Source organism: Trachemys scripta, chromosome 11 (assembly GCF_013100865.1).
Source record: "Trachemys scripta elegans isolate TJP31775 chromosome 11, CAS_Tse_1.0, whole genome shotgun sequence".
In the NCBI taxonomy this organism is placed as follows: Eukaryota; Metazoa; Chordata; order Testudines; family Emydidae; genus Trachemys; species Trachemys scripta.
Window position 1 is genome coordinate 15348473 of NC_048308.1, and position 27110 is coordinate 15375582.

At 42.8% G+C, this 27110-nt stretch overlaps 1 protein-coding gene across 1 annotated transcript; it reads right to left on the reverse strand.

The window, feature by feature from the left end:
• LYPD1 (LY6/PLAUR domain containing 1) lies at window positions 1–25686 on the reverse strand. The gene is made up of 3 exons (XM_034786122.1): window positions 25457–25686; window positions 23881–24018; window positions 1–274 (listed from the first exon to the last, which is right to left on the reverse strand). Exons 1-3 carry the CDS (start codon window positions 25554–25556, stop codon window positions 36–38), a joined length of 477 nt encoding a protein of 158 aa, XP_034642013.1. The 5' UTR covers window positions 25557–25686; the 3' UTR covers window positions 1–35.
• Between the last annotated feature and the right edge of the window lie 1424 nt (window positions 25687–27110).

Below are 27110 nucleotides of genomic sequence, written 5' to 3' on the forward strand. Positions count from 1 at the left end.
ACAAACAATGCCAAGACAAAAAAAATCCTTTAAGTTTAGCAATGCACTGACGATAAAAGAGCCAATTTTAAGAGCAAAATAGTAGTTAATATGCCTGCCTTGGGCACTGTGCCAGAATTCCCCCTCTTCTTGGGCCGGGGTCCATTGCAGAGTGGAGTATTACAGCAGCTGATACAAACAGAGTTCATTTTTCCTGGGGAACAGAAAGACTGGTATCCGGCAGAGGCTATTAGACAGGCTGCAGAGGATGCGCAGGACTTGCGATAGAGGATTCCTGTGACACAGAACAAAAGTTACTTAGCTTGATATGAACATGCTTTTGCTGTATGTTAGAATCCTGTTTGAAGATTCTGACAGCTAGTTGGGAATACTGGTTAAAATTTTCAAATCAATATGGGGATTTAGACTCCTCACTTCCATAAGTTAGAATAACAGATGTGTGACTAAAATCCCTGCATTGCTATGAAAATAAAGCCATTGTTTTAGATTTTTTTTTAATGTTGTACAATATGCATTTTAAAGCCATACATTTGACAACCAAAAATGTAATCCCTTGGAATGCCTGTTAAAAGCTTTTGAAGCAGAAATCTAGTCAATTTCAAAAGGCACTTGAGTTTCAGATACTTTACCGGCCTGAGTCCCCTGGCACAATTTTTGTAGCTTTAGAATTACATTTTTTTCAATGTTTTAAAAATGTTGCTCTTGCTTGTTGCCTTGTGGGGAAAAAATATACGAAGCTGGGTAACTCGCTGACTTTGGGAGGGGAAAATGACTAAACACAAAGTTCAATGCACAAGGAAAACCAACAAACAGATTTCTCTAATTTTGTTCAGTTCTAGTTATTTTAGGAGAGGGTAAAAACAATTTGAAGAGACTTTATCTTTTTTAAAGTTGAAGGCGTTCCTTTAAAAGCTAATATCTCAAACTGTTTTTAACTGAATAAAAAGCAGTACACTCTACATTCTGATGCACACAATCCTGTATTTTAAAGATTTTATTAGTTTGTAAAATAAACAGTTATTACCACTCAATACTTCAAGGGTCTTTCCTTTATGTGATATGACAGAAATTTGGATTTGGGTAGGGCACATAATACAGCCATGAATCCTTGGGGTTTTTTTGCCCAATTTATCTGGGGGAAGGTTAGGGAGAAGAAGGGGTGGAAGTGTAGTAAATGCTTAGTAAGTGTTACATGAATTCAAGATTAATAAAAACCTCATTCCTCTATAGATATCTTAAGTAGGATTTTAAAAAGTGCTCATGTCATAGGAGCAAAGTGAGGCCACCGATGAGTGCTTTTTAAAATCCCACCCAGACCCTTTTGATTTTTATGTTCAAGCTGATAGGCCAAGATGGTCAGTCTGAGAGGAAAGGGGATGCCCTAGCCAAAGAAAAAAATGCCCGGAACACACATTCAGCTGCTCACTTCTTAGTTTCTTTACTCTGAAATAACATGCCAACCAGTATAGTGTGTTAGCTTCTAAGTAGGGCTGTTGATTAATCGCTGTTAACTCACATGATTAACTCAAAAAAAAAAAAGTAAACACGATAAAAAAATTAATTGCAATTAATTGCCGTTTTAATTGCACTGTTAAACAATAAAATACGAACTGAAATTTATTAAATATTTTGGATTTTTTCAACATTTTCATATCTATTGTATTCTGTGTTGTAATTGAAATCAAAGTGTACATTATTTTTTATTACAAATATTTGCACTGTAAAAATGATAAACGAAAGAGACAGTATTTTTCAATTCACCTCATACAAGAACTGTAGTGCAATCTTTGTCGTACATAACTGCACTCAAAAACAAAACAATGTAAATCTTCAGAGTCTACAAGTCCACTCAGTCCTACTTCTTGTTCAGCCAATCGCTAAGACAAACAAGTTTGTTTACATTTACAGGAGATAATGCTGCCCGCTTCTTATTTACAATGGCACCAGAAAGTGAGAAAAGACATTTGCATAACATGTCTGTGGCCGGCACTGCAAGGTCTTTACCTGCCAGATATGATAAACATCCATATGTCCCTTCATGCTTCGGCCACCATTCCAGAGGACCTACTTCCATGCTGATAACACATTTTTTTTTTAACGAGTGTTAATTAAATTTGTGACTGAACTCCTTGTGGGAGTGTCCCCCTGCTCAGTTTTACCCACATTCTGCCATATATTTCATGTTATCGCAGTCTCGGATGATGACCCAGCACCTGTTGTTCATTTTAGGAACACTTTCACTGCAGATTTCACAAAATGCAAAGGTGGTACCAATGTGAGATTTCTAAAAATAGCTACAGTACTCAACCCAAGATTTAAGAATCTGAAGTGCCTTCCAAAATCTGAGAGGGACAAGGTGTAGAACATGCTATCAGAAGTCTTAAGAGAGCAATACTCTGATGCGGAAACTACAGAACCCGAACCACCGAAAAAGAAAATCAACTTTCTGCTGGTGGAATCTGACTCAGATAATGAAAATGAACATGCATCGGTCTGTACTGCTTTGGATTGTTATTGAGCAGAACCTGTCATCAGCTTGGATGCATGTCCCCTGGAATGGTGGTTGAAGCATGAAGGGACATATGAATCTTTAGTGCATCTGGCATGTAAATATCATGCGACACTGGCTACAACAGTGCCATGCAAATGCGTGTTCTCCCTTTCAGGTGATGCTGTAAACAAGAAGTGGGCAGCATTATTTCTTGCAAATGTAAACAAACTTGTTTGTCTTAGCGATTGACTGAACAAGAAGTAGGACTGAGTGGACTTGCGGGCTCTAAAATTTTACATTGTTTTATTTTTGAATGCAGTTTTTTGTACATAATTCTAGATCTGTAAGTTCAACTTTCATGATAGAGATTGCACTACAGTACTTGTATTAGGTGAACTGAAAAATAGTATTTTTTTTTACAGTGCAAATACTTGTAATCAAAAATAAAGTGAGCACTGTACACTTTGTATTCTGTGTTGTAATTGAAATCAATGTATTTGAAAATGTAGAAAACATTCAAAAATATTTATATAAATTTAACGGTGCGATTAATCGCAATTAATTTTTTAATCGCTTGACAGCCCTACTTCTAACAATTTTTTTTATATTATGCATTAATCAGTACAACTCAAAGCACTTTATAAAGGCAAGTAAGTATCCACATCCCCACTTTCCAGATGATGCACAGCGAGATGAAGCGACATGCTAAGGTTCACAGAGCAGGTCAATGACTGTCGGGGTTAGAATTCTGGTTTCCGAACTCCAGCTTTTGGTCCTATGCAGTTGACCATGCTGCTTCCCAGCACAGAAACTGAAGATTTCAAAGCTATATCTCTGGGTTGTTGTTTAGCCTTGCCCACCCAATGCTCCCTCAGTAATACTATAATGACAGAATGCTCAATATTAAGCTTTTGTGCTAACCATAATGTGCAGTTCTGAAGCATAAACCTTTATGTGTAACCTAATTAGCTGACAGGAAAGAACTTAAGTGATACTTAACTTTAAGTACATACTTAACTACCACTGACCTGAAAGGAATTAAGTATAGTTTTAAAATTACATACATACATCTTTAACCCTCTCTAAATCCCGCCCCCTGGGGGTAGGTCACTAATAGTTATGGGCAAGTTCCTTCTTAGGTGGATTGACATAAGGATATGAGGAGTCACTAGAAGAATTATGTGCCCATGTACACCATGAATCACAGCCCACCAAGGGCTCCTTGAGGCCGAGTTTGGGGAGGAGGCCAAGGAGGTGGGCGTGTGGATAACCAGCTATGATATGTAGGTCCACTGGCTAAATCCCATGTGAATGGGGAAGAGAGAGCAGTGCACTAGTTTTACGGTCTAGTAGAGGCCTTAAGCAGTAATAGCTACCGCAGAACAAAGCCATCTTCCCCACCAATTGCTGTGAACCTCTCCAGTGCACAGTCGATTTGGTTTATGCCCCAGGGGAAATTATTTCCGATGCTCAGCAATATTGCTTGGAGAGGAAAAGCAGCTATTGGTCTTAATTTAATCAATTCCCTGCATGTTGCCCCAAAACTGGTACTGTTCTAGTGTAGTGGAACTTTCAAAATCGACGCCAATATAAAGTTATCTAAAGAAAATTCTTCTTATTTTTATCCTGATCTTAATTAAATCAATGACCTGCTTGGAGCCAAGATTTCACCCACTATGTTGGATTCATCTTTGAATATTGATGCTGCCATGGTATCTCACCTTAAGGACAGAAGTGCATCTTCCTTATTTTGGGTAAACTTTGTTTACAAGGGCCTTTTTTCCTTTCATATACGGATGTCAATTTTGCATGTGGGTGTGACCCTGGAAATAGATTATTCCTGTCCAGGAGCTCCAACAGGGTTACCCCTGGTAGGTTCATTATGTTAGCATCCCAATTTCTCTTTCTCTCTTTTTTTTTAAATGTCTGGTGCTTTGTCCACTTTTATTCTCCAGCATTTGAAGGGCACAAGCCCTGTCCCAGCCTTGCTACTTGCATGGCCATTGCTAGAGCTAATTTTCTCTATTTCTTGAGAAATCACTGCTTTTGTATCAGCATTAAATGAGAAAAGGCATGCTGAGTGTTTCCCATTTCTATTTTAGAAGATCAGACCTTGGTGATGAGTCCTTTCCCTCATCTGCAGGCTTCTGGCTCATCCAATCATCTAAATTTAAAAGGTCTTCCATGTCAAGAACATTGAATCTTGATTTTTTCCCCCTGCCTAACTATTAAGCTTCTAGAATGTTAGTAACAGAGGTGCATGATTTTGTTCTGTTTATATGTAGTTTTTCTTCTGCTGCTGAGCATTTTTCTTTGACAGAGATGATTCTCCCCATTCCACGTGATTTGCATCCACAGTGACTTATGGTTTAGGTATCTGACACGATGGAGCCTCCAAGTCATGTTCCTTTGACTGAAAGACTATGTTCACTGCTGTGAACAGTTTGTTCATGCCCTCAAATGTAAGCATCCTTATTTTCACCAGGGAACTCTGAAGACCTCAGTCAGGAAGATCATATATGCCTACAGCCTTAACTTCAACTGCCATTAAGAGCTTTCTATCTCCAGCATGAATTCAATTGAATAATAGAGTTCATGTACAAAGAAACACTAAATTCCTGCAGGTGGAATTTTAAAACTCTAGCACTGTAGTTTCATGCACAGATGGAACACATTCATGCTTAAGTAGAACGAATGATCTGACTGGCAATAAAACCTCATTGTAACATTCATCTCTTGTGGTGTCTTGGTGATTGTTTCTTCCAATAGGAAATTCCATTCCCCAATGAGTGTTTATTCCCATTTCCAGCTGCAGTAGCAGTAATCTGAATTAGACTCAGATTCTTCTTTAGATAATTAAAACTGTGCAGCATTCTTATAGTTGGGTCTGTGGCAGCTCCTTGGCTTCCTTAGAACTCTCCACATCCAAGATATCTTTTTATAAATAAAAAAGTACAGATGGATGTGCGTTCAAAGGAGCTGTTACATAGAAAGAATCTGCATTTTCAAGATGATTCTAGGAGCTGTCAGGTAGCAACTCAACTTACATGGAAAAAGGGTTTTGCTGTGCTTGGCATGCTGTAATCCTTCTTCACACGGTACAATAAACATAAGCAAGTAGGCTGAAAAATAGGAAAAACTGCTGCCAATCGAGGCAGTTTATTTTCTTCTTGCTCAACTTTTAATCAAATACAACTCTTATTTCCTCATACCTTTTTGGTACAAGTTGGGGCAAAAGATATGAAGCCCTGAATCATAGAAATCTTAGAGATGGTTATTATAGAAGACTAGCTCATAGCTCTTTGGTCCTGCTTTCTCGACAGGGCCGGCGCAACCCATTAAGCGACCTAGGTCGCTTAGGGCACTACAATTTGGGGGGCGGCGACCGCGGCACTATTTCGGCGGCAGGACCTTTCACCGCCTCTGTGGGGGGCGGGACCTTCCGCCGCCTAGGGCGGCAGAAATGCTGGCGGTGCTCCTGTTTCTTGAGGTGGTAGAATGAATGCAGAACAAATGATTGCCTCCAAACTTTGATTCAAGGAAAAATTATAACCCTCCTCCGGAAAGGTTAGTTTGCATTCTAGCTGTTCTCTGTTTCTAAAAAGTAGCTGTTGTGGATTAGAGGCTAGATAACTGTCATCCTTTCTGGATTTTCCATCTCTAGAAGCCTTATTGCTTGTATACCTCAAAGCAGTTTTTCTTCCGACTTCACTTTTTAGGTGGTGAAGATTGCAGATGGAAATGCTCTTTTGTCCTCCTTCACCCCTTCTGAAATTACTATTGGAAACATCTTCCTGAACAATTTCTCCCCTGTTAATGGAGTTGAAGACAATGCTGTCTTCTACCATCACAGATTTCACTGCTCAGTAATGGATACCATTGGTTCAGATACAAATAAATCATCAATTTAATGCACCACCTATAAATGGAGTTGCCACATCTCTCCGTGTGGCTCCTTTTAAATTATGACAGTGGATAAGCAGATGGCTACCCCATGATTTTTTTTTCCTTGAGAAAGAGATGTCATGTAAGCTGTTTGAGTTTAGAGGTCTCAGACAATTCTGGTGGTCAACTAATATTTTTACAATGTAAACAATGTTTTGATAGAAATTTAGACCATGCCAGATGGTCCAAAACAATACCCACCCCACCACTCATTAAGAAGATATATACCCTACCCACACACATGCCTTTCTCTAAGACTCAACTATATATCATACAAAAAATGATATTAAAAGAACTTTATGAAGGTTGCCAAGTCAAGCACTCAAACTGGGAAATGACAAATTTAAGGCTGTCTGTGCAACCTTGATTCATTCTTCTTGTGCCTATGCGTTATGATACAGTCTCTAAGTACGTGATCACATACTATTTTTTCCCCACAGGATACCTGCCTCTTTTGGTATACAGAATAAACAGGGTTCACTTAATGAGCTCAGTTCCAGTATACGCCTCTGTATATCAATAACATATATACAAAGTCAATCCTACCTATCGCATCGCTTATCACGTCTGGATTTGCTGCGAGTTTTTACCAAAAATAAAGGAAGGTAAATTCTGCCCCCTGATTTACAAAACCATACAACTCCTGGTAAGCTTTTAAATAAACAAAACTTAGAGTAGCAGATCCAGGCTGACAAGTGTACCGCATTGGTGTACATTAGGTTGAACAACCAGGGTTGGAAGAGTGGAGTGTCTACTGCTGTACATCTTGTATCCTATGAATATATCAAACCTAGACTTCAAGGAATGCAGCATTACTGAAGTTTAATAATGTGTGTAAGTGATTTCCCAAGAACCTAATCAATAGACCATGTATAACAGGCCCAGTCATGTTTATATTTGGTTGGAACAAATTCCTAATACATTTTCAGTAAGTGCCCTCACTCTTGCCCTAAAAAAACCCACTTTCGAATACTCACCTGCTTTCTGCAAAAGTAGATGTGGAAGGAGCATCTGCCCCTTTGTGCATTCTTGTATATTACCCATCTCTTAGGCCCAGAGCTATATAGGTACTTAGCCATTGCAACGCGTAGCATTTGAAAACCACGTGATCCATGAAGCCTGTGTTAGGTGCCTAGATGCCCAATTCAGGGCATAGGGAGAGATGGGCACCTGAAAATGGGATCCACAAAAGCCAGCATGCTAGGTATAAAGCTGCTTAAGGTAGCCAATATTAAATGCAAATGAGAAAGTGTGGCCTAAGCGACCATTCTCTCACAGCGCTAGACATCTCCCAGACTTACACGCCTATCTCTGCTTGCAAGCCAAAGCTGGGAACTCTCTCCTGGAACCAGAAGACTGAGGCAGGTGTCTAAGTCTAGTGCTCAAAAAAAAGAGTAGGTGCCTGACACCACATAAAATAGAAAGGAGAGGAGGTGGACTCTACTGGGATAAAGGTTATAAGAGTTAGGGGACTTAGCTGGGATCAGTAGACCAGGGCTTGGCAACCAGCCCTTCAGGGTAATCCACTGGCGGGCTGTGAGACATTCTATTTACATTGACCATCCACAAGCACGGTCCCCCGCAGCTCCCAGGCTGCGGTTCGCCATTCCTAGCCAATGGGAGCTGCGGTGTGGGCTGCAGAGACATGCTGGCCGCTGCTTCCTGCAGCTCCCATTGGACAGGAGCTGGGGGTGGGGGCGAATGGGGCGTGGGGAGGGTCAACGTAAACAAAATGTCTCGTGGCCCACCAGTGGATTACCCTGATGGGCCATGTGCCAAAGGTTGCCGACTCCTGCAGTAGACTATAGTTCAATTCCCCTCTATGCCTGATGAGAAGAAGGGCTTTGAACAGGGTTTCCCCACATCTCAGATGAGTGCCCTCACCACTGCACTGTAGAGTCATTCTCCTACATTCTCATTCTACATCCAATTAGTATTTAAGTAAAGTGGAATTGCTACAATAAGGAAGCTTGAGAGAGAGCCCCATCAGAATATCCCATCGTCCAGTACTCTAACCGCTGGGCTAAAGGTTATAAGGGAGATGCCTGCTGCCTCTGCCTCTTCCTCCCACCCCCACATTTTGCGTGGAGGGAGGCATGCACTAAGCCCTGCAGGAAAGCTAGGCAGCGGGATCGTGCTGGGGAATAAGCATGACATATGCATCCAGCTGCCTGTCTGAGGCAGTACTGTGCATGCGCAGACACAGGAATTCAGGAGCTATGGGGACTTTTACAAAAAATGTAGATTCCTACAGGGTTAGGTGGCAGTTGAATATGGAGAGCACAGTGGTGCCTAAAGATGGGAGTGTAGTGAGGCGGTGTGGCTCCCCGCTGCCCCGGACCTGCCCTGCACTCGCTACCCGGAGGAGCTGCCGGGACGGCCGCTGGACCACTACTCCAAGGAACCCATGGTGCTGGACCCCCTGGAGGAAACCACCGTGACTCAGGTACCACAAGAGGGGGAGTTCAGAAGTAGCCCGGGGGCAGCCGACCCTAGTCTGGCTGCAACACTGCCAGAGCCCATGACAGTGTGTTGTGGCCAGGATCCCCACTGACACAGCAGCGGGTCTTGTGCCGCTGCTAGGGCCCCGGGCTGCGGCGCAGTGGAGTGGGAGGGCCTGCGTCCCCCCTGCCACCCACGAGTTGGGTGGCAGTCTCCCCCTCTCCCAGGCCCTTTTGAGGCTTGGGCCTACTATTGTTGCTCTGCCCTGCCTGAGGGCCTGAGCTCCTGACTCCTTATTGCCCTGCCCTTACCTAGGGCCTGGGCTTGCTACTATTTGTATTGTTGTTGCTCAGACCTGCCTGAGGGCCTGAGTTCCTGACTTATTACTGCTCCCCCCCCCCCGACCTAGGGTCCCAGCATAATTGTACTTATTTCTGCCTCCGCAAGGGCCGCCAGGAAAGACTCCCGCGGCCGGACTAATTCCCCAAACCTCAGCGGTGTGTAGTGAGCCGGTGTGGCTCTCTGCTACCCCAGAGAGGGTTGAGCCCCAGCCAGCATCTCTACAGGGAGTGAGATTCAAGGGCCTTTCATGGCACTGGCCCTCAGGATCTGTCTTTATGTCTAAAACAGTGTCAGGAGACCTGGGTTCAAAACTGTTTAGTGTGGGTAGCATTGTATGTCTCTGGCTTTGCTTTAGGATTATAGTTGGGCCCTTAAATTATAAGCTCTTTGAGACAGGAGATCTTATTTGTTCTGCACTATACAATACTGCATACAGCTAAGGGCTGGTCTACACTAGGAACTTACATTGGTATGCCAACCTACCCATCGGTGCAGACTGTGCTAGGTTCATGGATGAACTCTTCCGTCAACCCAGCTTCCACCTCTCAGGGAGGTGGATTACCTACATCAACAGGAGCATCCCCCTCATCAGTGTAGGTAGCATTTACACTCAAGCACTACAGCAGTGCAGCGGTTATAGTGTAGACTTAGCCAGTAGATAAGTCATTTAGTGTTTTCCAGGTCCAACAACACAATAAACAGTGGAGGGGAAAACCCATTCAAACAAACCTTTGCATACACCAATGTTGCATGTACCATTCATTCATATATGAACTAGTTGGGAGTTTTGGCAATCATGGAGTGCCCCGTGTGGTAATGCAATCTTCTTATGGTCTCTAGCGCATGGTGTTCCTGTCCTTTCGTATAGCAATGGGAATTTCCACAGGGAGGCTATTTCATGCCCCATACACATTTTAGCCTGTACAACTACATTGCAAAAATTGGCCTGTCTCCCCTATCTCTGAAATAAATGAAAGTCTATTGTACCATAGTAGCTGCACGATCACATTTTATGACTATGAGTAAAGATTCTACTATTCTTGCCTCAAAATAAGGTAAGCAAAGCATGTCTACCCTAAGGACTTCTTTACTGCATATGCTGCAGATGAAGCACACAACGAGCAACATAGAGCAAAAAATACGGTATATTCCAGCTCTGTGCAGGCATTTTTTTAGTACCTCTATTCTATTAAAAACAAAATGTCAAACACAAGCCAGCAAAACAAAAGGTACTTAGCATCTGCAGGAGCACAGAAGGAAGCTTTCTATGTCTTGCTCTTTGCTGTATCACTAGTTTCTGTGGGCCTTTAATGTACCTTTCTTATATTTATTTGTCTGGCACTGCCCAGAATATGCTAGTGCTTTCGATACATAATAGAAGGCAAGGCTCCTGCCTAAAGAGCTTATGGTAGAACAGATCAGCCAGAGCATAAAGAAAAGCTCACACACAATAACAGAAAATAGCAACAGGGCAACCAAAAACTGGGAACCATTCCAGTATAGAAGAAGATCAGTTATAACATTGAATTTTAAACAATCCTGCATTCCACCAATGCACAGCAGTCTGAGAGCACCACTGGGCCCAAACATGTGTTCATTTTAGTCTACTGAATAGCAATTATTGAGAACGGTTTCAAGAAACAAAGTGTTAGCTTCACAAAGGGGATTAAGCAAAGCAAGTCCTAACTTTCAGGTGTGCCGATACCAGTGGAATTCACAAACCCTGAGTTAGGGGCCCATGTGCCCTCTACACTGTGTGGGGAGAATTGGACACCTCAAAATGGGGTCCACAAAACACCGCATGCTGAGCTGGGAGTTGCTTAAACTAGCCAATAGAATGATAAGAGCCCACTGTCAGTAGCAAATGCCAAGGAGCATGGTGTGTCATGAGCCCTGCCCCTCAAAGGGAATTAGATGCCTATATCTGGGTTGAAAGCTCATTAGCCAAGTGATTAGGACACTCATATGGGATGTAAGAGACGCTGATTCAATTTCCCCTTCTGCCTGATGAGAAGGGGCTTCCATCACTCAGGTGAGTGCCCTAACCGTTGGACTACGGAATAATCTGATGTGGCGCTCTCCTGCTGAAGCTGTTCTATGGTTAGAAATAATTAAATATCCATTGGGCCAGAGAGAGCAAGCGTGACATGACTATAGGCCAGTGCTTAGCGCACAATGTTTAAATCCCTTCTCATTAGGCAGAAGAAGGACTTAAACTGGGGTCTTCAGATGAATGCTGTAACCACTGGGCTGATGGGTATGTAGTAGCTGCTCTTCCCTGGCAAGGAGGCTGGTCTATGCAGAGTTAGGCAGGCTCTGAGCACACCTGCCTGATCAGGCCCTGCACGGTGCCTGAGGCTACATCTACACTACAGGGGGGAGTCGATTTAAGATACGCAAATTCAGCTACGTGAATAGCATAGCTGAATTCGACGTATCGCAGCCGACTTACCCCGCTGTGAGGACGGCGGCAAAATCGACCTCTGCGGCTTCCCGTCGACGGCGCTTACTCCCACCTCCGCTGGTGGAGTAAGAGCGTCGATTCGGGGATCAATTGTCGCATCCCGACGGGACGCGATAAATCGATCCTCGAGAGGTCGATTTCTACCCGCCGATTCAGGCGGGTAGTGTAGACCCAGCCTGAGATGCAGTGTGCATGCCCAGCAGCTGGAATCTAGGCACCTAAGGGACTTTTACAGTAAACATTTTTGGTACGTAGTGAATTTAGGCAGAAACTGATACATCCAGACTTAGATGGCAGCTGAGCAAGGGGTTTGTAAATGCCAGTGGTGACTAAACACTGGGCTTAAGCACCTGAAGTGGGAGTTTGTGGCCTTAAGTCCCTTTGGGAATCTGGCCTAAAAATCAAATTAAAGATGAAATGGCCTTAGATTAAATTAAATATGTTCTAAAATAGACATTTCTGTAATTCCAATTCATGTTTTGCATCATAATGTTTCTGAATGCTGGGTTATCAAATAGAATATTATAAGAACTTCCCCACGGTCCTAGTTAACTATTCCTCCAATAGGCTTTTGTAAAGAAGAGGAGACACAGGGAAGCAACGCATGGGAAGCTGCTGCCATATTTTTGCATTTGCTTCTTACCAAAAAGGCTGCAAATCAGCTGTTGCCTCAGTCAAGCTCATCTGAATCAGCTGCACGTGCATACAGCATGTGAAACAGGTAATACTAATTAGCCTCATTTTAATGATACACGTTCATGATTAATGAAGTCTGTCTTGGCTTTTATTGCATTTGTTCATAAAGACAAGATTTAATACAGTGTATATAAGCTGACAAAGCATTCTTATGTCACCTTTGTTATACCAGCCTCCTAAATGGCTCTTATTCCTCTGAATTTTTTAATTTTTGGGTCTTGGGAAATCTGCATGGTCATGCCCACACTAGCCATAGCACTCACTTGGGATGTAGGAGACCTGTCTTCAAGTCCCTGCTCTGCTCAAGTAGAATGCAGATTTGCACTAGGGGAGCCCACCACCATATCCTAAGCAAGTGCTCTACCTGCAGGTCTAATGGGTATAAGAGGGCCCCATGACCTCAGTGTTTCTTGAAAAAGGGCTGACCTGGCTTAGGCCCTGAATGCCAGGAGACAGTCCATGACTGTGAATTCTGAGTCAGGGAGTTAAGCATCCAAGTTCCTTTGAGGGCTGGGTTTAGGCCACACCCTTCACCTCAATATTTCCTATTAGCTAGTTTAGGCAGCTCCCTACTCAGTGTGCTGACTTCTGTGAATCTCTTCTTTTAGACACCTAACTCTCCACATGCATTGTATAGGGACCCTGGGCACTTAAGTCAGGGTTGTGAATTCCACTTGGTGGCAGGGAACCTAAAGGATAGGCATAGCAACACTCAGCCTATGCACCCCGTCCTTGTGAATCCCACCCTTATTGTAATGCCAGAACAATTAAATATAACCTTTGATATATATCATCTAATTAAATATGACTTTTGATTTATATGAAATGTGGGACTTGATTATTTAGAGTTCAGATTTTTTAATACACCCATAGATGGTCAAAAACAGACCGCAAAGCCACAAAAGGCTTAGGGTATAGGATTATCCTGCTCTAGTGGAGGTTCTGATATAGATTAACTAGGACAGCCTTTGTAACAGACTAGGTGGCTTTGACATGCGCCTTTTTCTCCATTCACTAGTTTGTAAAACTAAGTGTAACATCGACAAACCCTGGTCATCAGTGGGAACAATCAAACCTGGGATCTCTGAAGCTTAGTGCGTGAGTCTCTGCTGCATGAGCTAAAAGCCACATGCCGCTTAGTCAAGGCTGTAGCAGACTCATTACCCTCTAGGTGGTTTAAGTGCCACTAGATGGGGACAGAACACCACACCCAGCAGGCACCAGTCACAGAAGCATCCCTGTTTATCTAGTATTTGTTCACAGGATTCATTATGCAGTAATTTGATGGCACAAGTCTTTCTCTCAGATTTATAGAAAAAGTCTTTATGAATATTTGATCCACTAAGGTTCCACCCATATTAGAATGTGACACCTCTTGCAGGTGGAAAAGGAGTGTTTCCCTGCATTATGCTTTGAAAAGAAATCATGTATTCAAAACTTGCTTATGTGCAACTAGACTAATATTCAAGAAGCTCAAGTTGTTGCAATAACTTCAAATACAAGACTCAAACCTGTGCTCTTGTTTTGTTTCTAATAAAGAATAACCTGCTTGGAAGAGATGAAGACTGGGCATGCTTTTAATTTTACACACACACTCTCTCTCTCTCTCTCTCAATAGTGCAGTTTCATTTTAGACTAATTTTGCTGTCCCTACTCTCTCAAAACTCACACCGAAGTTAATTAGGTTTTAATAACAATTGTACTTATGTACTACCTTCCATGAGAGAATCTCAAAGTGATTTAATAAACATCTAATTAATCTTCACTATATTTAATTGTGATCCTCAATTTATAGATGAGGCACCTGAGGCATGAGGTTAAATGATCTGAAGTCTGCAGCACAACCAGAGACGGAACTCGGCTCTTCTGTCTCCAAGACCTATGCTTTAGAACCAAGGCCCTGCATCCCCTCTTTCATTACGCTAGTAAGAATTCCAGAATTGGACCCTATGAATGTATTAAGGAGCAAGTATATCCATTACAATTAGATTCTTAGGTAGTGTAGTTATGAAAACTACATCCATTATTTTAGTGTTTTCTTCCTAAGGGCTTGTATGACTTGAGTGTTAATTTGGATTAAGGCAGGCTATGAATTTAAAGTGCAATCGCTATTTCTGAATAACTCCAAGTGTGGACACTCATTTCAGACTTATTCTTGACTGCGTCCTGAATGACTCCTTGTGTAGACAAGCACTAAATAGTTTTTCATATACAATTTCAATTTATGCTTAGAATGATTGCAGCAACTATTTTAAAAAATTGTTTTATTCAGGGCCTTGGTTTTTAAATCGTTTGTGCAAATACAGTAATAACAGGTGGTTTTGAGAAACACATATTTTTTTTAAAAAGATGCTTGACTACCTGCTTTCTGACCTCTCTGCCATGACCATGTCTTGTAGAACTGAAAATGTTCTTAGATGAAAACAGGATAATTGCTGGATACAGTGAATAAGGGACTGGATTACTGTGATTTATTTTACAATATTGAAGAACATGGCATCAAATCATGCCTTCCAATTATGGCACTGGAAGTCTAAAGCAAAACCAGCTTGTTAATATTGTTTTAAATAATGACCCAGGAAAATCCATCCTATTGCTTCCAGCTTCACAAAGCACAAGTGAGGCATTAAACTACTAAAAAATATGCATTGATTAGCAAAGTCTCAGAGCAGCACCTGTTTTTTCTGTATTACCAGACAGACTTTTTTAGTAAATGCCAAGTATGGATTACAAACAATTGCATTCCAATCAAACCTCAGCTTTCATTTTCCAGTCTTATTTTCTTTTATTTTCTGCTGTTGTATTTATTTCTTCTTTACAATTTACTGTGCACTGGCAGCCAAGTAGTAAATTGTACAACTTTTCAAGTACAGTTGGCTTGTGCAGTTGTCATCTGTCCTTTCTTTCTACGTGGTAGGGAAGCATCATGGATATTGAGATCAAAATGTATTTTAGTTTCCAGTATTAGAGATTAACTCAGGCTTCTTTCCTTTCAGGATCAGAGTTTAGTATTTTACTTGGAAGTGTTGATTATAGTACTAATCCCCTGAAATGAATTAGGGAGCCATAGTCCTTGTACTATTTTGAGTGTTAAATGGTCCCAATCCTGCAAACATTTACATACATAAATAACTTTATGCATGTGAATAGTCCACATATTTTTCAAGAGCCTTATTGAGTTCGGTGCATCTATTTGCATGTGTACAGCTATTTGCCGATATACATATTTGCAGGACTGGGGCTAATGTCGTCAGCTCTTGCAAGTTTAACCCAGAAACCTACATTCAGGCATTGATGGGTAAATAAAGAAGGACCTAATTTGTGAGTATTTTGTTGTTTAAAGTATGTATTTATGGTTTAAATCTAAATATATATTTTGCTATTGATTTGGGATATTTAACACTTGAGGACCTGATCCTGCTATCCTTGACTTCAATGTGAGCAGGATGAGGCCATTGGGTTGGGGGGTTTAAAATGATTTTTAGTTCACATTGAGAGTGTCACTGTTACCACCACCATTAGAACGCTACGTACTATGGATGCCGCAGTTGTGATTACTCTCAGTTTTGCCAGTGGATGCCCCTGCTATAAAATGAAAATAACTACATTGTTGTCATTAAATATACTTGCTTGTGTTTAGCTCCCTGGGAGTTAGAGAAAAATCTGGGCAGGTCACTGGAAATGTTTTTTGAAATTCAGATTCATTTATATGTGAAATGTGGAGCACAATATGGTACTCTGAAGAGACAGAATTCAGAGATACCAGCCTATGGGCACCATAGCCTATCATTGTACATATTTTTCAGACAAGCCCAGAAATAGAAAAACATAAAAAGCTATTGTCCATGACCTGTGAGAAATGAAATGCACTGTACCAGATATCACAACTTCCTTAAAATAATACAACACTTCATCACTTTTGCATTTGGATCCTTTTCATGGTTTTCAAGTCATAAACTACTTGAAGTCCACAACTAGCTAAAACACACACAAAAAGCAATTTATTATAAACTCTCCATGGTTTCACCTTATCTAATGCACTTAATTCAGTTTATCTCCAGCTTGCTTTGTAGTGTTGTAGGCAACCGAAAGATAGAAAGCAATTTATTAATAAGAGAACATGCCCTACAGCTTTTGCATCTGAAAACAGTTTCTGAATGGTAATATATCCAGATCTCAAAGTTTACAGCATATAGTGAAAGTTAATGGCATATACTATAATCCTTTTATTCATATGCAAGCTTTTATTCACACCCCCCAACAAAAAGGATCTAGGTGCCGTGGATATAGGTTACTGTGCTTTGATTCTGTTGAGCATCTAACAGTGCAGAACAAGATGCTATTTGCTAACAATGTCATGCACTAAGTTACTTTATACATTTGAAAAATACTAATAAAATATATTGGGCTAAGTGTTAGATTAGTTTTGAAAATGATCTCTTCATTCCCCTCCTTATTTCCAACGCCACTGAGTTATTAAGACAAAAGACTTTAATCACTTTTGATTTTGTTCTTTAAAAAAACAACAAACAAACAAACAAAAACCACACACCCTGAAACCACTGTACGAATTGGTACATATTCCTTTCTGTAAATTTTTAAGTGATAAAGATGAAGTTAAAGAAGATTATAGCTATTACCTATAAAACCCTAATGCTTAGAGAGATTCGGAAGATGTTAAACTTTGTTGGCTATTATAATCTTTTGTCAATAAATGTACACAGGGCACTCTCTCCCCTTGATGCCAATGTGTAACTGCTCCTTGAGTCAATGGGAGTTATGCATGTGCAGGAGAGGAGTATATACTTGTGTAGCCCTTAAGAACCACATATATGGTGCAACTTGAATGTGGCAGCAAAGAAATCAGAGGTGAAGGTGTTAATGTAGGACTAGTTGTGGTAGAACTTTAACGTCAGCTTCCCTCTGCTTGATAAAAGGAGGGACTTGGAAATCAGTATCATGAAGAGCCTTAGAAACATCAATTAAAATTCACCAGTGAAATGATTGTCATGTTCCTAGGCACTACTTTAAGTGTACAATTACAGTAATTGCTTTAATTATACTGCAGTGATTCTATACAAGTGCATGCATGGGAAATGCCACTGTAAATTAAAAAAAAAAAGAAAGAAGAGAACCTTTTATTGCAGGTGTATTGAATTGATGAGGTTGTAAGTGACTTCATTTACAGGGAAACTTTATATCTAACCTAAATTTCTCTAGATAGCAAGATGGGATTTTAGAAACTTTTTTTGTAAGGCCTATTGCAAAACTCTTTTTGCCTTTTTTCAAGTGCCATTTCTAATGCAGATACTAGGTGAATGGTGTAACAGAAACAGTGAAAAATAGATTTAAAAGCTACATAACAGAGAGGTAGCAAGAGCATGAAGCCTTGTTTTAAAAATTCAATAGCCTGTTATAGCTACAGTAACTCAGTAACTCCTCGCTTAAGGTTGTAGTTATGTTCCTGAAAAATGCGACTTTAAGCGAAACGATGTTAAGCGAATCCAATTTCCCCATAAGAATTAATTTAAATGGGGGGGTTAGGTTCCAGGGAAATATTTTTCACCAGACAAAAAACTAGACACACACACACAGTATATGTTTTAAACAAACAATTTAATACTGTTCACAGCTATGATGATTGTGAAGCTTGGTTGAGGTGGTGAAGTTAGAGTAGGGTGACCAGATGTTCCGATTTTTATAGGGACGGTCCCGATTTTTGGGTCTTTTTCTTATATAGGCTCCTATTACCCCCCACCCCCTGTCCCGATTTTTCACATTTGCTGTCTGGTCACCCTAAGTTAGAGAGTGGAAGAGGGAGGGATATTTCCCAGGGAATGCCTTGCTGCTAAATGATGAACTAGCACTCGGCTGAGCCCTCAAGGGTTAACACATTGTTGTTAATGTAGCGTAGCCTCTCACACAAGGCAGCATGAACATGAGGAAGGGGAGACAGCATAGCAGACTGAGACAGACACATACCTTGTGTGTGGGAGAGAGAGAGATATGCACACTGCCCCTTTAAGTAAGCTGACCCACTCTTAAATGCATTATCTTTTTAAGTGGATCAGGAAGTTGAGGCAGCAGCTGCTGCCCCGGCTCTCTCGGTCTCTCTCCGTCCACCCTGGTTACAAGCCCCCACCAGCTAGCTGCAATGGGCTGCTTTTCCTGCAAGTAGTGGACAAAGCAGGTGGCTGACAGACCTTAGAAGGGACAACTTTAAACGAGTATGTTCCCTAATTGATCAGCAATGAAACAATGTTAACCGGGACGACTTTAAGTGAGGAGTTACTGTACTGAGCATTGAGATGGTCTAAGAATTTTACATTTTCCAACCCTTTCCTTTGATTTTTCTCCCCTCACACTTGGTTTCCTTCTACTCTGTTCATTTTCTGGGTTTATTCTATTTTAAAAACATCATTATTTATAGTGATAAGAAATTGCCTTGTACCACATCTTGATGCTGGTTGTACTGTTTTCTCCATTTGGAGATTGATTGGGTTCTGTATTTGCTGCATTTCTGTATCTCTTTGCAGACTATGGGCTTGATAAAAGTCCATCAAAGTCAGTGGAAAGACTAACTCCCCTTGGATTCAGTGGGTTTTGCATCAAGCCCCATGTGGTCAGGTCACTCATCACCAACAGAAGAAAAGTTGTATTTCTTAGAATTTATTTTATTTATATATAATAAACACATGAATAGCTGAAACATTTCATTCTATCCAAAGGAGAGAAGTGTGCATTAGGTTTCTTTGTTTTTGTATTCACTTTCACCTTGAAAAGCAGCGGCTTTGTAGATTCAGTGCTCAAAATCAGTTAAAAAAAAAATCAGTTACCAATGTTTTCTTGAAATAGTTGCAAATGGAATTAATATCATGAAGAATGCTTCTCATTCATCAAACTTTTCATCTATGTATTCTGCTTGCAAACATCAGCTGCTTCTTCAGCTGGAAGGCTAACCTTAAAAACCTATCCCTTATGTTAGTTTCTATGGCACCAAAAGTATTTGATATGGGCTTCCGTGCCTTCTCCAGAGCTCACAGTTCTTCCCTATAAAGAAGAGAAGTATTGATGCTTTTTAAAGACTAGGTTAACTAATTAGCTGGCAAAGTGCATTCCCTGTAGTGAAATATGGCTCTTTTGCATCTCCCACTGGAAGCCATCTCCCATTACCACCTAAAACTTAGTTTTGCAAAATGCATAAATAACGGTACTGAAACTTGGAACATTTTTGTCATTTACTTCATGAAGTCTCCAATTCTGTACATTTTGGATGGGTGCTCTAGGTTCTATTGCAATACAAACTGATAAAAGTACATGTGTGTTGGGGGGTGGAAGGAAAAAGAGGGTATATTCGTTCAGTATAGACACCCATCTAGGTACATGCTTAACTGCTTCCTGCACCCAAATACTTCCTACTTTTATTATTATTGTTTTAATTAGGAAATAGAGCTAATTTGTAACATTAGTGGAAACATCTGATTGGTACTGCTTATGTTGATCTGATTTAAATATGAATGATTGCAATATCTGGATTCATTAGTATTTTGAAAATCCAAGATATTCATAACTGTGCTTTTTTAACTTGGATTTTTGTAAAATTTCATATTTTACATAGGATTGTTAGAATGTCTTGTCTAGGGATGAAATACATTTCATAAAACTGGCTCTATAATCAAATTCTGAGAATGCTTTGATTGAGTAGAGTAAGGTTTTATACATAGCTTAAGCCTCATTTTACCTTAATTAAACAGGAGTGGGTTGTCTTAACTAAAGTAAGGCTTAAGCAAGTATTTACAATATAAATGAACAAAGCTTCTTAGAATTGCAGTTCCCCTTTGTATTATAGATGAGAGCTTAGTATAGAAATAAAATTGAACCACTGAACTGTCATTGTTAAACTTAATGAGCATTAACAAATATGTAAGAAAATAACCATTGCCTACATGCTTATGACTAAAATGTATACAAGCATGTAAATCCGTGACCTCCTTGATAGCAAAATACATTAATCTAGTTGTCTATGTTGCAAAGGATGGGCAACTAGGTCTATTAGGTTACTGATTCAGACCATGAACTTTATCTCAATATACTGCATTTAACTTTTAAATAAGGTTTAGGAGAACATGCAACATTTTGCTTACTAACAGCTATATTTTACTAAAGGCAGAAATTGGCTAGTCTATAAAAATTAAATTATACTCCTTTTACTATATCTAGTCAAGAGGAAAAAACTAATTACAAGATCATACTGACAAGTAAATGCAAATGCACATTCTTTATATACTGGGTTAATTATTCAAACTCAAATATTATTATAAAATGAAAATCAATATTTGAAATACTTTTCAGCTTTCAATGATAAGCATATAAAACTGAGTTTTAAAATGGCCTGATAAAATAAATGTTGAATTATTAAATGAAATTTGTGAGAATGAGACATTTTATTTTACACACATTTAAATATCAACAAGAAGAAAACCCAATAAGAGATGATTAACTGAATCCTCCTTGCTTTACTCCCAATCTTTTCTAGAACTGACTGAGGAGCTTAACCTGTACTGCAAATCTCACTCAATTTAAATAGTTAAGTTAAAAAATGAATTTACTTCTTTACAGGAACTTATAACTCTCTAACTTAAAATGAGTAGGAACTGCATTTACAGAACAAAGCCAAATAAGAATGAAGTCTGCTATGCACTGCATGACAGCTATCTATGGGAAAATTCAAACGTCAGTCCAGAGACTTTCATTATGGGCAACGTAATATTGCCCAGGTAAAAGAATAGAAAGAACATTTCATTAAAAATGTTTCTCTACCTTTATTTAATCTATTGCAAGCCAGTTTCTTGGTAGCGGTGAAGACAAGTTTATGCAGCCATATATTTTTCACAATCATTCATATTTTCAATTTAACGCAGTCACACGAGCTTAATCAGCCAGTTTGCAAACTCAGTTGTTAATCTGATTTTTTTAATCTGAACAACTCTGTTGTACGTACCTGCTATGTGAGTGGCTTCCACTTAAATCTTTTGGATACCTATACACTCAAGTAAACCATTCCTTGCGTAAGGAGGTCTGACTGCAAACACTTCTTTGTCTAACATTCAGCCGAAGACAAGATTACAGATGTTTGTTTGGAGGTGGTTATAGTTTGAAATTGTACATTAGAATCAGGCTGACCAGATGTCCTGATTTTTTAGGGACAGTCCTGATATTTGGGGCTTTTTCTTATATAGGCTCCTATTACCCCCACCCCCTGTCCCGATTTTTCACACTTGCTGTCTGGTCAGCCTAATTGGAATAAAAATGTTGTGGTAAGGGAAGGGGATAAGAGGAAAGAAAATGGCAAGAGTTAAATGAGGATAGTTTACGTGTTTTACTGGGAGGGATCTGTATTTGACTACGTAGGATTTGTATAGCACTTCAAACTCCACATCATCCATTCAAACCTATTTAAAAGCTTATAGAATATTTGGGGTGCATGTGGCAAAGCCTTCAAACTGCATTTCAAATATTTGTCTAAAATTATGCATAGGTTCAAAGCACCTCACAACCCATAACTGTCTCAAACCTCTACCGCCTTCTCTGAATAAATACTCCTTTCTTGAAAGAAGATACTCATGTTTGAAGTAAAGAGAAAAACGTGTTTTTACCCAAAATATGTTCACATTTTAAAGTTGAGTTCTCTTATTGAATGGCGACTAATCTTCCCTTAAGTATATATCTTTTTCTTTCTGTTCAGAACAAATTCCAAATACTTTACAAAGTAGCTAGAAGTGTAGTACTATGTGTATGGTGTTACCTGCACTGAGAAGAATGCCAACAATGCATTCTCTATTTACTAACGAGGCAATTTTACCACTTTCTCATGATTTGCAGGGCATTAATCTATGGCTAGCTGTAAGATCAAAGTTGTTGATAAATACCTTGGTAAATATCACTTACTTCTGTAGAAGATTTTAATAGTATTAATCACTTTGGTTTAGGTGGAAACTATTTTACATTTCAAGACTTGTAGCTATACTTACTTTTCCTATTAACAGAGGGAATCTGGTATTGTTGGAAGGAGACAGGCTGCAGCTTTATTTACATAAACACCAAAACTGTCCTATATAATGTCCTTAATCAACAGGCATGTATAAATTGTTGCCCTCAGCTGTGAGCCACTATATCCATCCGAGATCCTTTCCCTCCAAATCAGTGGTACTACATACTCCCATCTATATAGATCTTCTGGATTCCTGCCTCTTGTAGATGGGTTTCTCAACCTGAACCGCGGCTCATCAATGTGCACGTCGTATCGAATTTGAGGAACTCCTGAGAGCCAGTACTATCCTAGCTCTTTCTGCCCCTACAAACATCACAGCTAGAGGCTATGATAGCAGCAGGAAGCTATATGAAATAGCAACCAGCCAACCACTTTTCTCTATCACAGTGCCCAACCCAAAAGTCTCTTATAAAGCTGGAACTTTTTACCCAGTTAGATGACTATGATGGGTCCTGAAGTTTAACAAACAAAACACCTGTCCCCCAAAATCTCTAAAAATATCTTGAAGTATTTGATGTGATGGATTGATTTACAGCCCAGTCCAGAGATGATTTAGGGAGAGAAGAACAAACATGGTTGGCTTTCTCTTGAAAATATTACTGATCTTTGAATAAAAACTAAAAGCAGTGCACTGTATTCTAAAATTAATTAGAACTGTGACAGAGCCCCTAAAGAATTTTCAGAGATAACATCCATATGCCCAATTCATTCTTTCAGCAGTGCCCACTTGAATTCCAATATGTTCTTATCTATCATTGGCCTATCTTTCTCTGCCTCACTGTCTTCTGGATGAAAGCCCATAGCTCAGCTTTCTATCCCATACGATCAACCTTTACTCTATGTGAATTGCTGGAATAAATAAAGAAGGAATTACTAATTTAATGCACTTTTCCTCCATTACTTGGGAAAGGCCCATGTAATTAACTATAATGAGATTAAACTAATTTGTTATTAATTTTCCAATGCTGTGAAACTAAATCTGACCATAAGGCCATATTTTAACATCTTTATTAACCATCAGACGGGTAGCCGTGTTAGTCTGAATCTGTAAAAAGCAACAGAGGGTCCTGTGGCACCTTTTAAGACTAACAGAAGTATTGGGACCATAAGCTTTCGTGGGTAAGAACCTCACTTCTTCAGATGCAAGAAGTGAGGTTCTTATCCATGAAAGCTTATGCTCCCAATACTTCTGTTAGTCTTAAAAGGTGCCACAGGACCCTCTGTTGATCTTTATTAACGTTTGTCTTGTAAGTATCAATACTTTTAATTTTAAAAGAAAATTATCCTAAAGTATCAGAGCACTACAATAAATTTGAGACAAAGTCCTTTTAGTAATAACATAATATGCCTTAAGCTAAAACTTCGTACTAGAGAAAAATGAACAAATGCAGCTAAGAGCACCAAACAATACCAAATAAACCAGGAAGAGTGTAATTATTAAGTTCTTACCAGAACTTTTTTCCATTACTTCTTTCTGGCACATGTCTTGAACATTCACTGTGCAGTTCACAATGAACTCTGGAGCAGAGCAGTCATTATTTAGCTGGAATTCTTCACACTGATAACACTGTATTTGCAGACCAAATCCTGGAATAGACAGAGGATTGCTCAGAGTAGATCTGCATATGCCAAAAAAAAATGCTACTTATTTTTTTCTTCACTCTGCTGTTCCTATTTAGCAGCGAAGCAAAAATATGGGTTTGGCCAAAAGATTCGTCTCCAAACCTGGCCCATTTAGCTGAAGCTATGCCTTATAATTACCCATTTTCTTATAATCAGTTAACTATGTACAAACGGGGAGTCTACATGAGCGAAGCAAGCCCTAGCCAACCACTCACTTTTTTGAGTTATCTAAACTCCCTGGGGAGCAACAGCAAACACTGCAGCCAGCAGGGGGCAGAGTACAAAGAACAGGACTGAAATGAAATTGATACCACTTATCCACCGACCCGGCACTCTCAGCTCCCACTCTACCCCGCTGGAGTCCCCTTAAAGCAGCGGGATAAGAACTATCCGTGCTTCAGGGGACAGTAACCGGGCTAACAGATGCGCTTCAGCTCTTATCTGTGCCGTCGGGTTTACTTAACTACTAATTAATTACAAATGATTTAATTACTATTTTGCCATGCACAATTACAGCTGCAAAGCAGTCTTCGCTTCCCTCTTTTATCATGTAAACTAGGTCCTTTTCCAACACGAAGTGCAGGAAACTGTCAGTCACAGGCCCTCCATGCTGGGGGGAGGGACTGCTCGAGGTTAGCCGCTTCTCCACTACATCGTCACCCAGAGGAGCTGTCCCCGGGCATGTCAGGGAAATGGGCGCTGCACGAAGAGAGCCCCGCTGTTCCGTCTGCATCTCGCTGGGGACCCCTGGCAGAGCTGGTCCCTCGTGCATCGCACAGGGGGCAGCAAAATGCCAGAGGGGACCCCGAGCCTGGCTGACGATGCCGATTCAGTTCACACCGCCGCTGCTCCCAGGGCGGAGGCTGGTAGAAGGGACCCAGAACCGAGCTGTTCCCAGGCACCAGACAGGGCTGCTGGGCTCAGTGCTAGGGGCTGCTGGAAGAGCGTCGGAGCGATGCTGTTCTCCACGCAATCGCCCACAGGAGCTGGCCTCAGTCAGTGCTAGGAGCGCGGGGACAGGGGGCGAGCGCTGCGCAGGGAGCTGGCCTCAGTGCTGGAGACTGCGATCCGCGAGCGATGCCCCACAGCTGAGCAGATCCTCGCGCACCAGCGGGGCTGGTGCATTGCCCAGGGGAGGGCGGGCGGCCAGCGGGGCACGGGCTGGGCAGAGGCTCCCCGCGGGGCGCAGTGCAGGGGGAAGGGGCCGCCCCCCCCCCAGCGGAGTTGCTGCCAGCAGCTGTTGAATGGCAGCGCGAACTTCGCAGCGTGGCGGGGAGCGGGTGGCAGCGCCGAGACCGGCGGGAAGCTGCTGCTGCGGGCGCCGGGCGGCTGGGAGAGCCGGGCGCTGCCCACGCCACGCCCTGCCCCGGCCCCCAGGGGCGCGCTGCCCCGCGACTCCTACCTGGAGCCAGGACCAATCCCCAGAAAGTTGCCGCGCCGAAGAGGAGCCACATCCTCGTGGAGCCGGGACCCCGGGCTGCGCGGCCCCCGCCGCGGCGCATCAGAAGCAGTCGGGCAGCCGGGGCGCGGTGCCGCCGAGCCTGTTCCCCGCGCCGCTGCGGAGAGCAGCTCCGGGAGCCCGCATCGCCCGCCCGGCTCCGCGCTGCCTCCAGGAGTTGGGAGAGGAGACTGGCCGGAGCTGGGGGGGAGTCGGAGAGAGAAAAGTCTCCCTCTGCCCCCCTCCCCCGCACCATGTGACAGGGGAGGGGAGAGGGGCCCTCCCGGCACACTCGGGAAAGGGGGAGGGAGAAAGTTCTTGGGGGAGGAGGGGCGGGAGCATTCCCACCCCCCCCCAGCCCCCCCACCGGCGCTGATCGAGAGACCCCCCCCGCCCCTGGGAACGGGCTCCCGCTCCTGCCCCTAATGCGTGTGTGTGTGTGTGTGGGGGGGGGGGGGTCACTACCTAGCCGAGCCCCTCCCCAAGGCGGTGGGGGCTCAGGCGCTGAGCTACTGATACACACTGGCCGGTGGGTCGGGCTCTGCCCCTGCCCCATCCTGGGCTGCGGGGCTTTGTCCCTGCGCTGCAGCCCCACGCGGTCTGGGAAGGGTAGGGAGCCCCCCACCCTACCCCCCCCCCCCGGGGGGGGGGGGGGGGGGGGGGTTCGTGGCGGGGGGGGGGGGCCCCCCCCCCCCCCTCCCCCCCCCCCCCCCCCCCGGGTGTGTGTCTGCAGGGAGGGCTCTGCCACTAACCAGCACACACCTCCCAGGCGGCAGGGGCTCGGCTGCCCGCCACCCACACCGCAGGGACCCGTGGGGACAGACGGGCGGTCACGAACCTCCAGCTCCTCACCCCCAACGCCTCCCCTGGCATGGGGGAGGTTATCAGTGTAGGGGGCCTCGGTCCCTAAGTTACCTAGTTCTGTGTGTGTGTGTGTGGGGGGGGGGCGACTCTGACCCTAATCCCCAGTGTGTGTATATGGGGGTGGGGTAAGGGGCGTTGACCTTTACCCACCCACCTGTGTGTTGAGCGGCGGGTGTTTGACCCTAACCCCCCCAGTGTGTGTTGGGGAGACGCTGCCCTTAACCTCCCCACCTGTGTTTCAGCGGAGGTGCGAGGAGGGGGGGGGGCTCTAACCCAACCACCGATGTGTGTGTGTTGGGGGGAACTGACCATACCCCAGCCACGTGTGTTTGGTAGGAAGGCGCCTCTCTGCTCTGTCTTGCAGGGTAACTCCCCCCCGAAAGGCTTTGGTCCGGGTTACTCACACCCCTCTCTAATGGGGGGGGGGGCACAGCCGCGTGCCCGTCGAGAACGTGCGGGAGGCCTCGGCCGGGTGGGGGGCGAGCGGGCTCGAGGGGAGGCGGGGGCACGCTCATTGCTGGCTAGCGGAGCTGTGACCCAGCGCGGCTCGCTCCCGCCGGGGCGGTGCCCGCGTGCAGCAGTTCGCAGCGCTCCGGAGCATGCCCGCCCCCGCCGGCTGAGCGCGCCTCGTGCCCCCAGCCCTGTCTGCTGAGGAGCCCGCGGTCCCGTGCCATGGTGGGTGCACGTTGACTCCCTGGAAAGCGCTGCCTGCAGCCATAAAGCGCCTTCCCAGCTGAGCCGCCCGCCCGGCGGA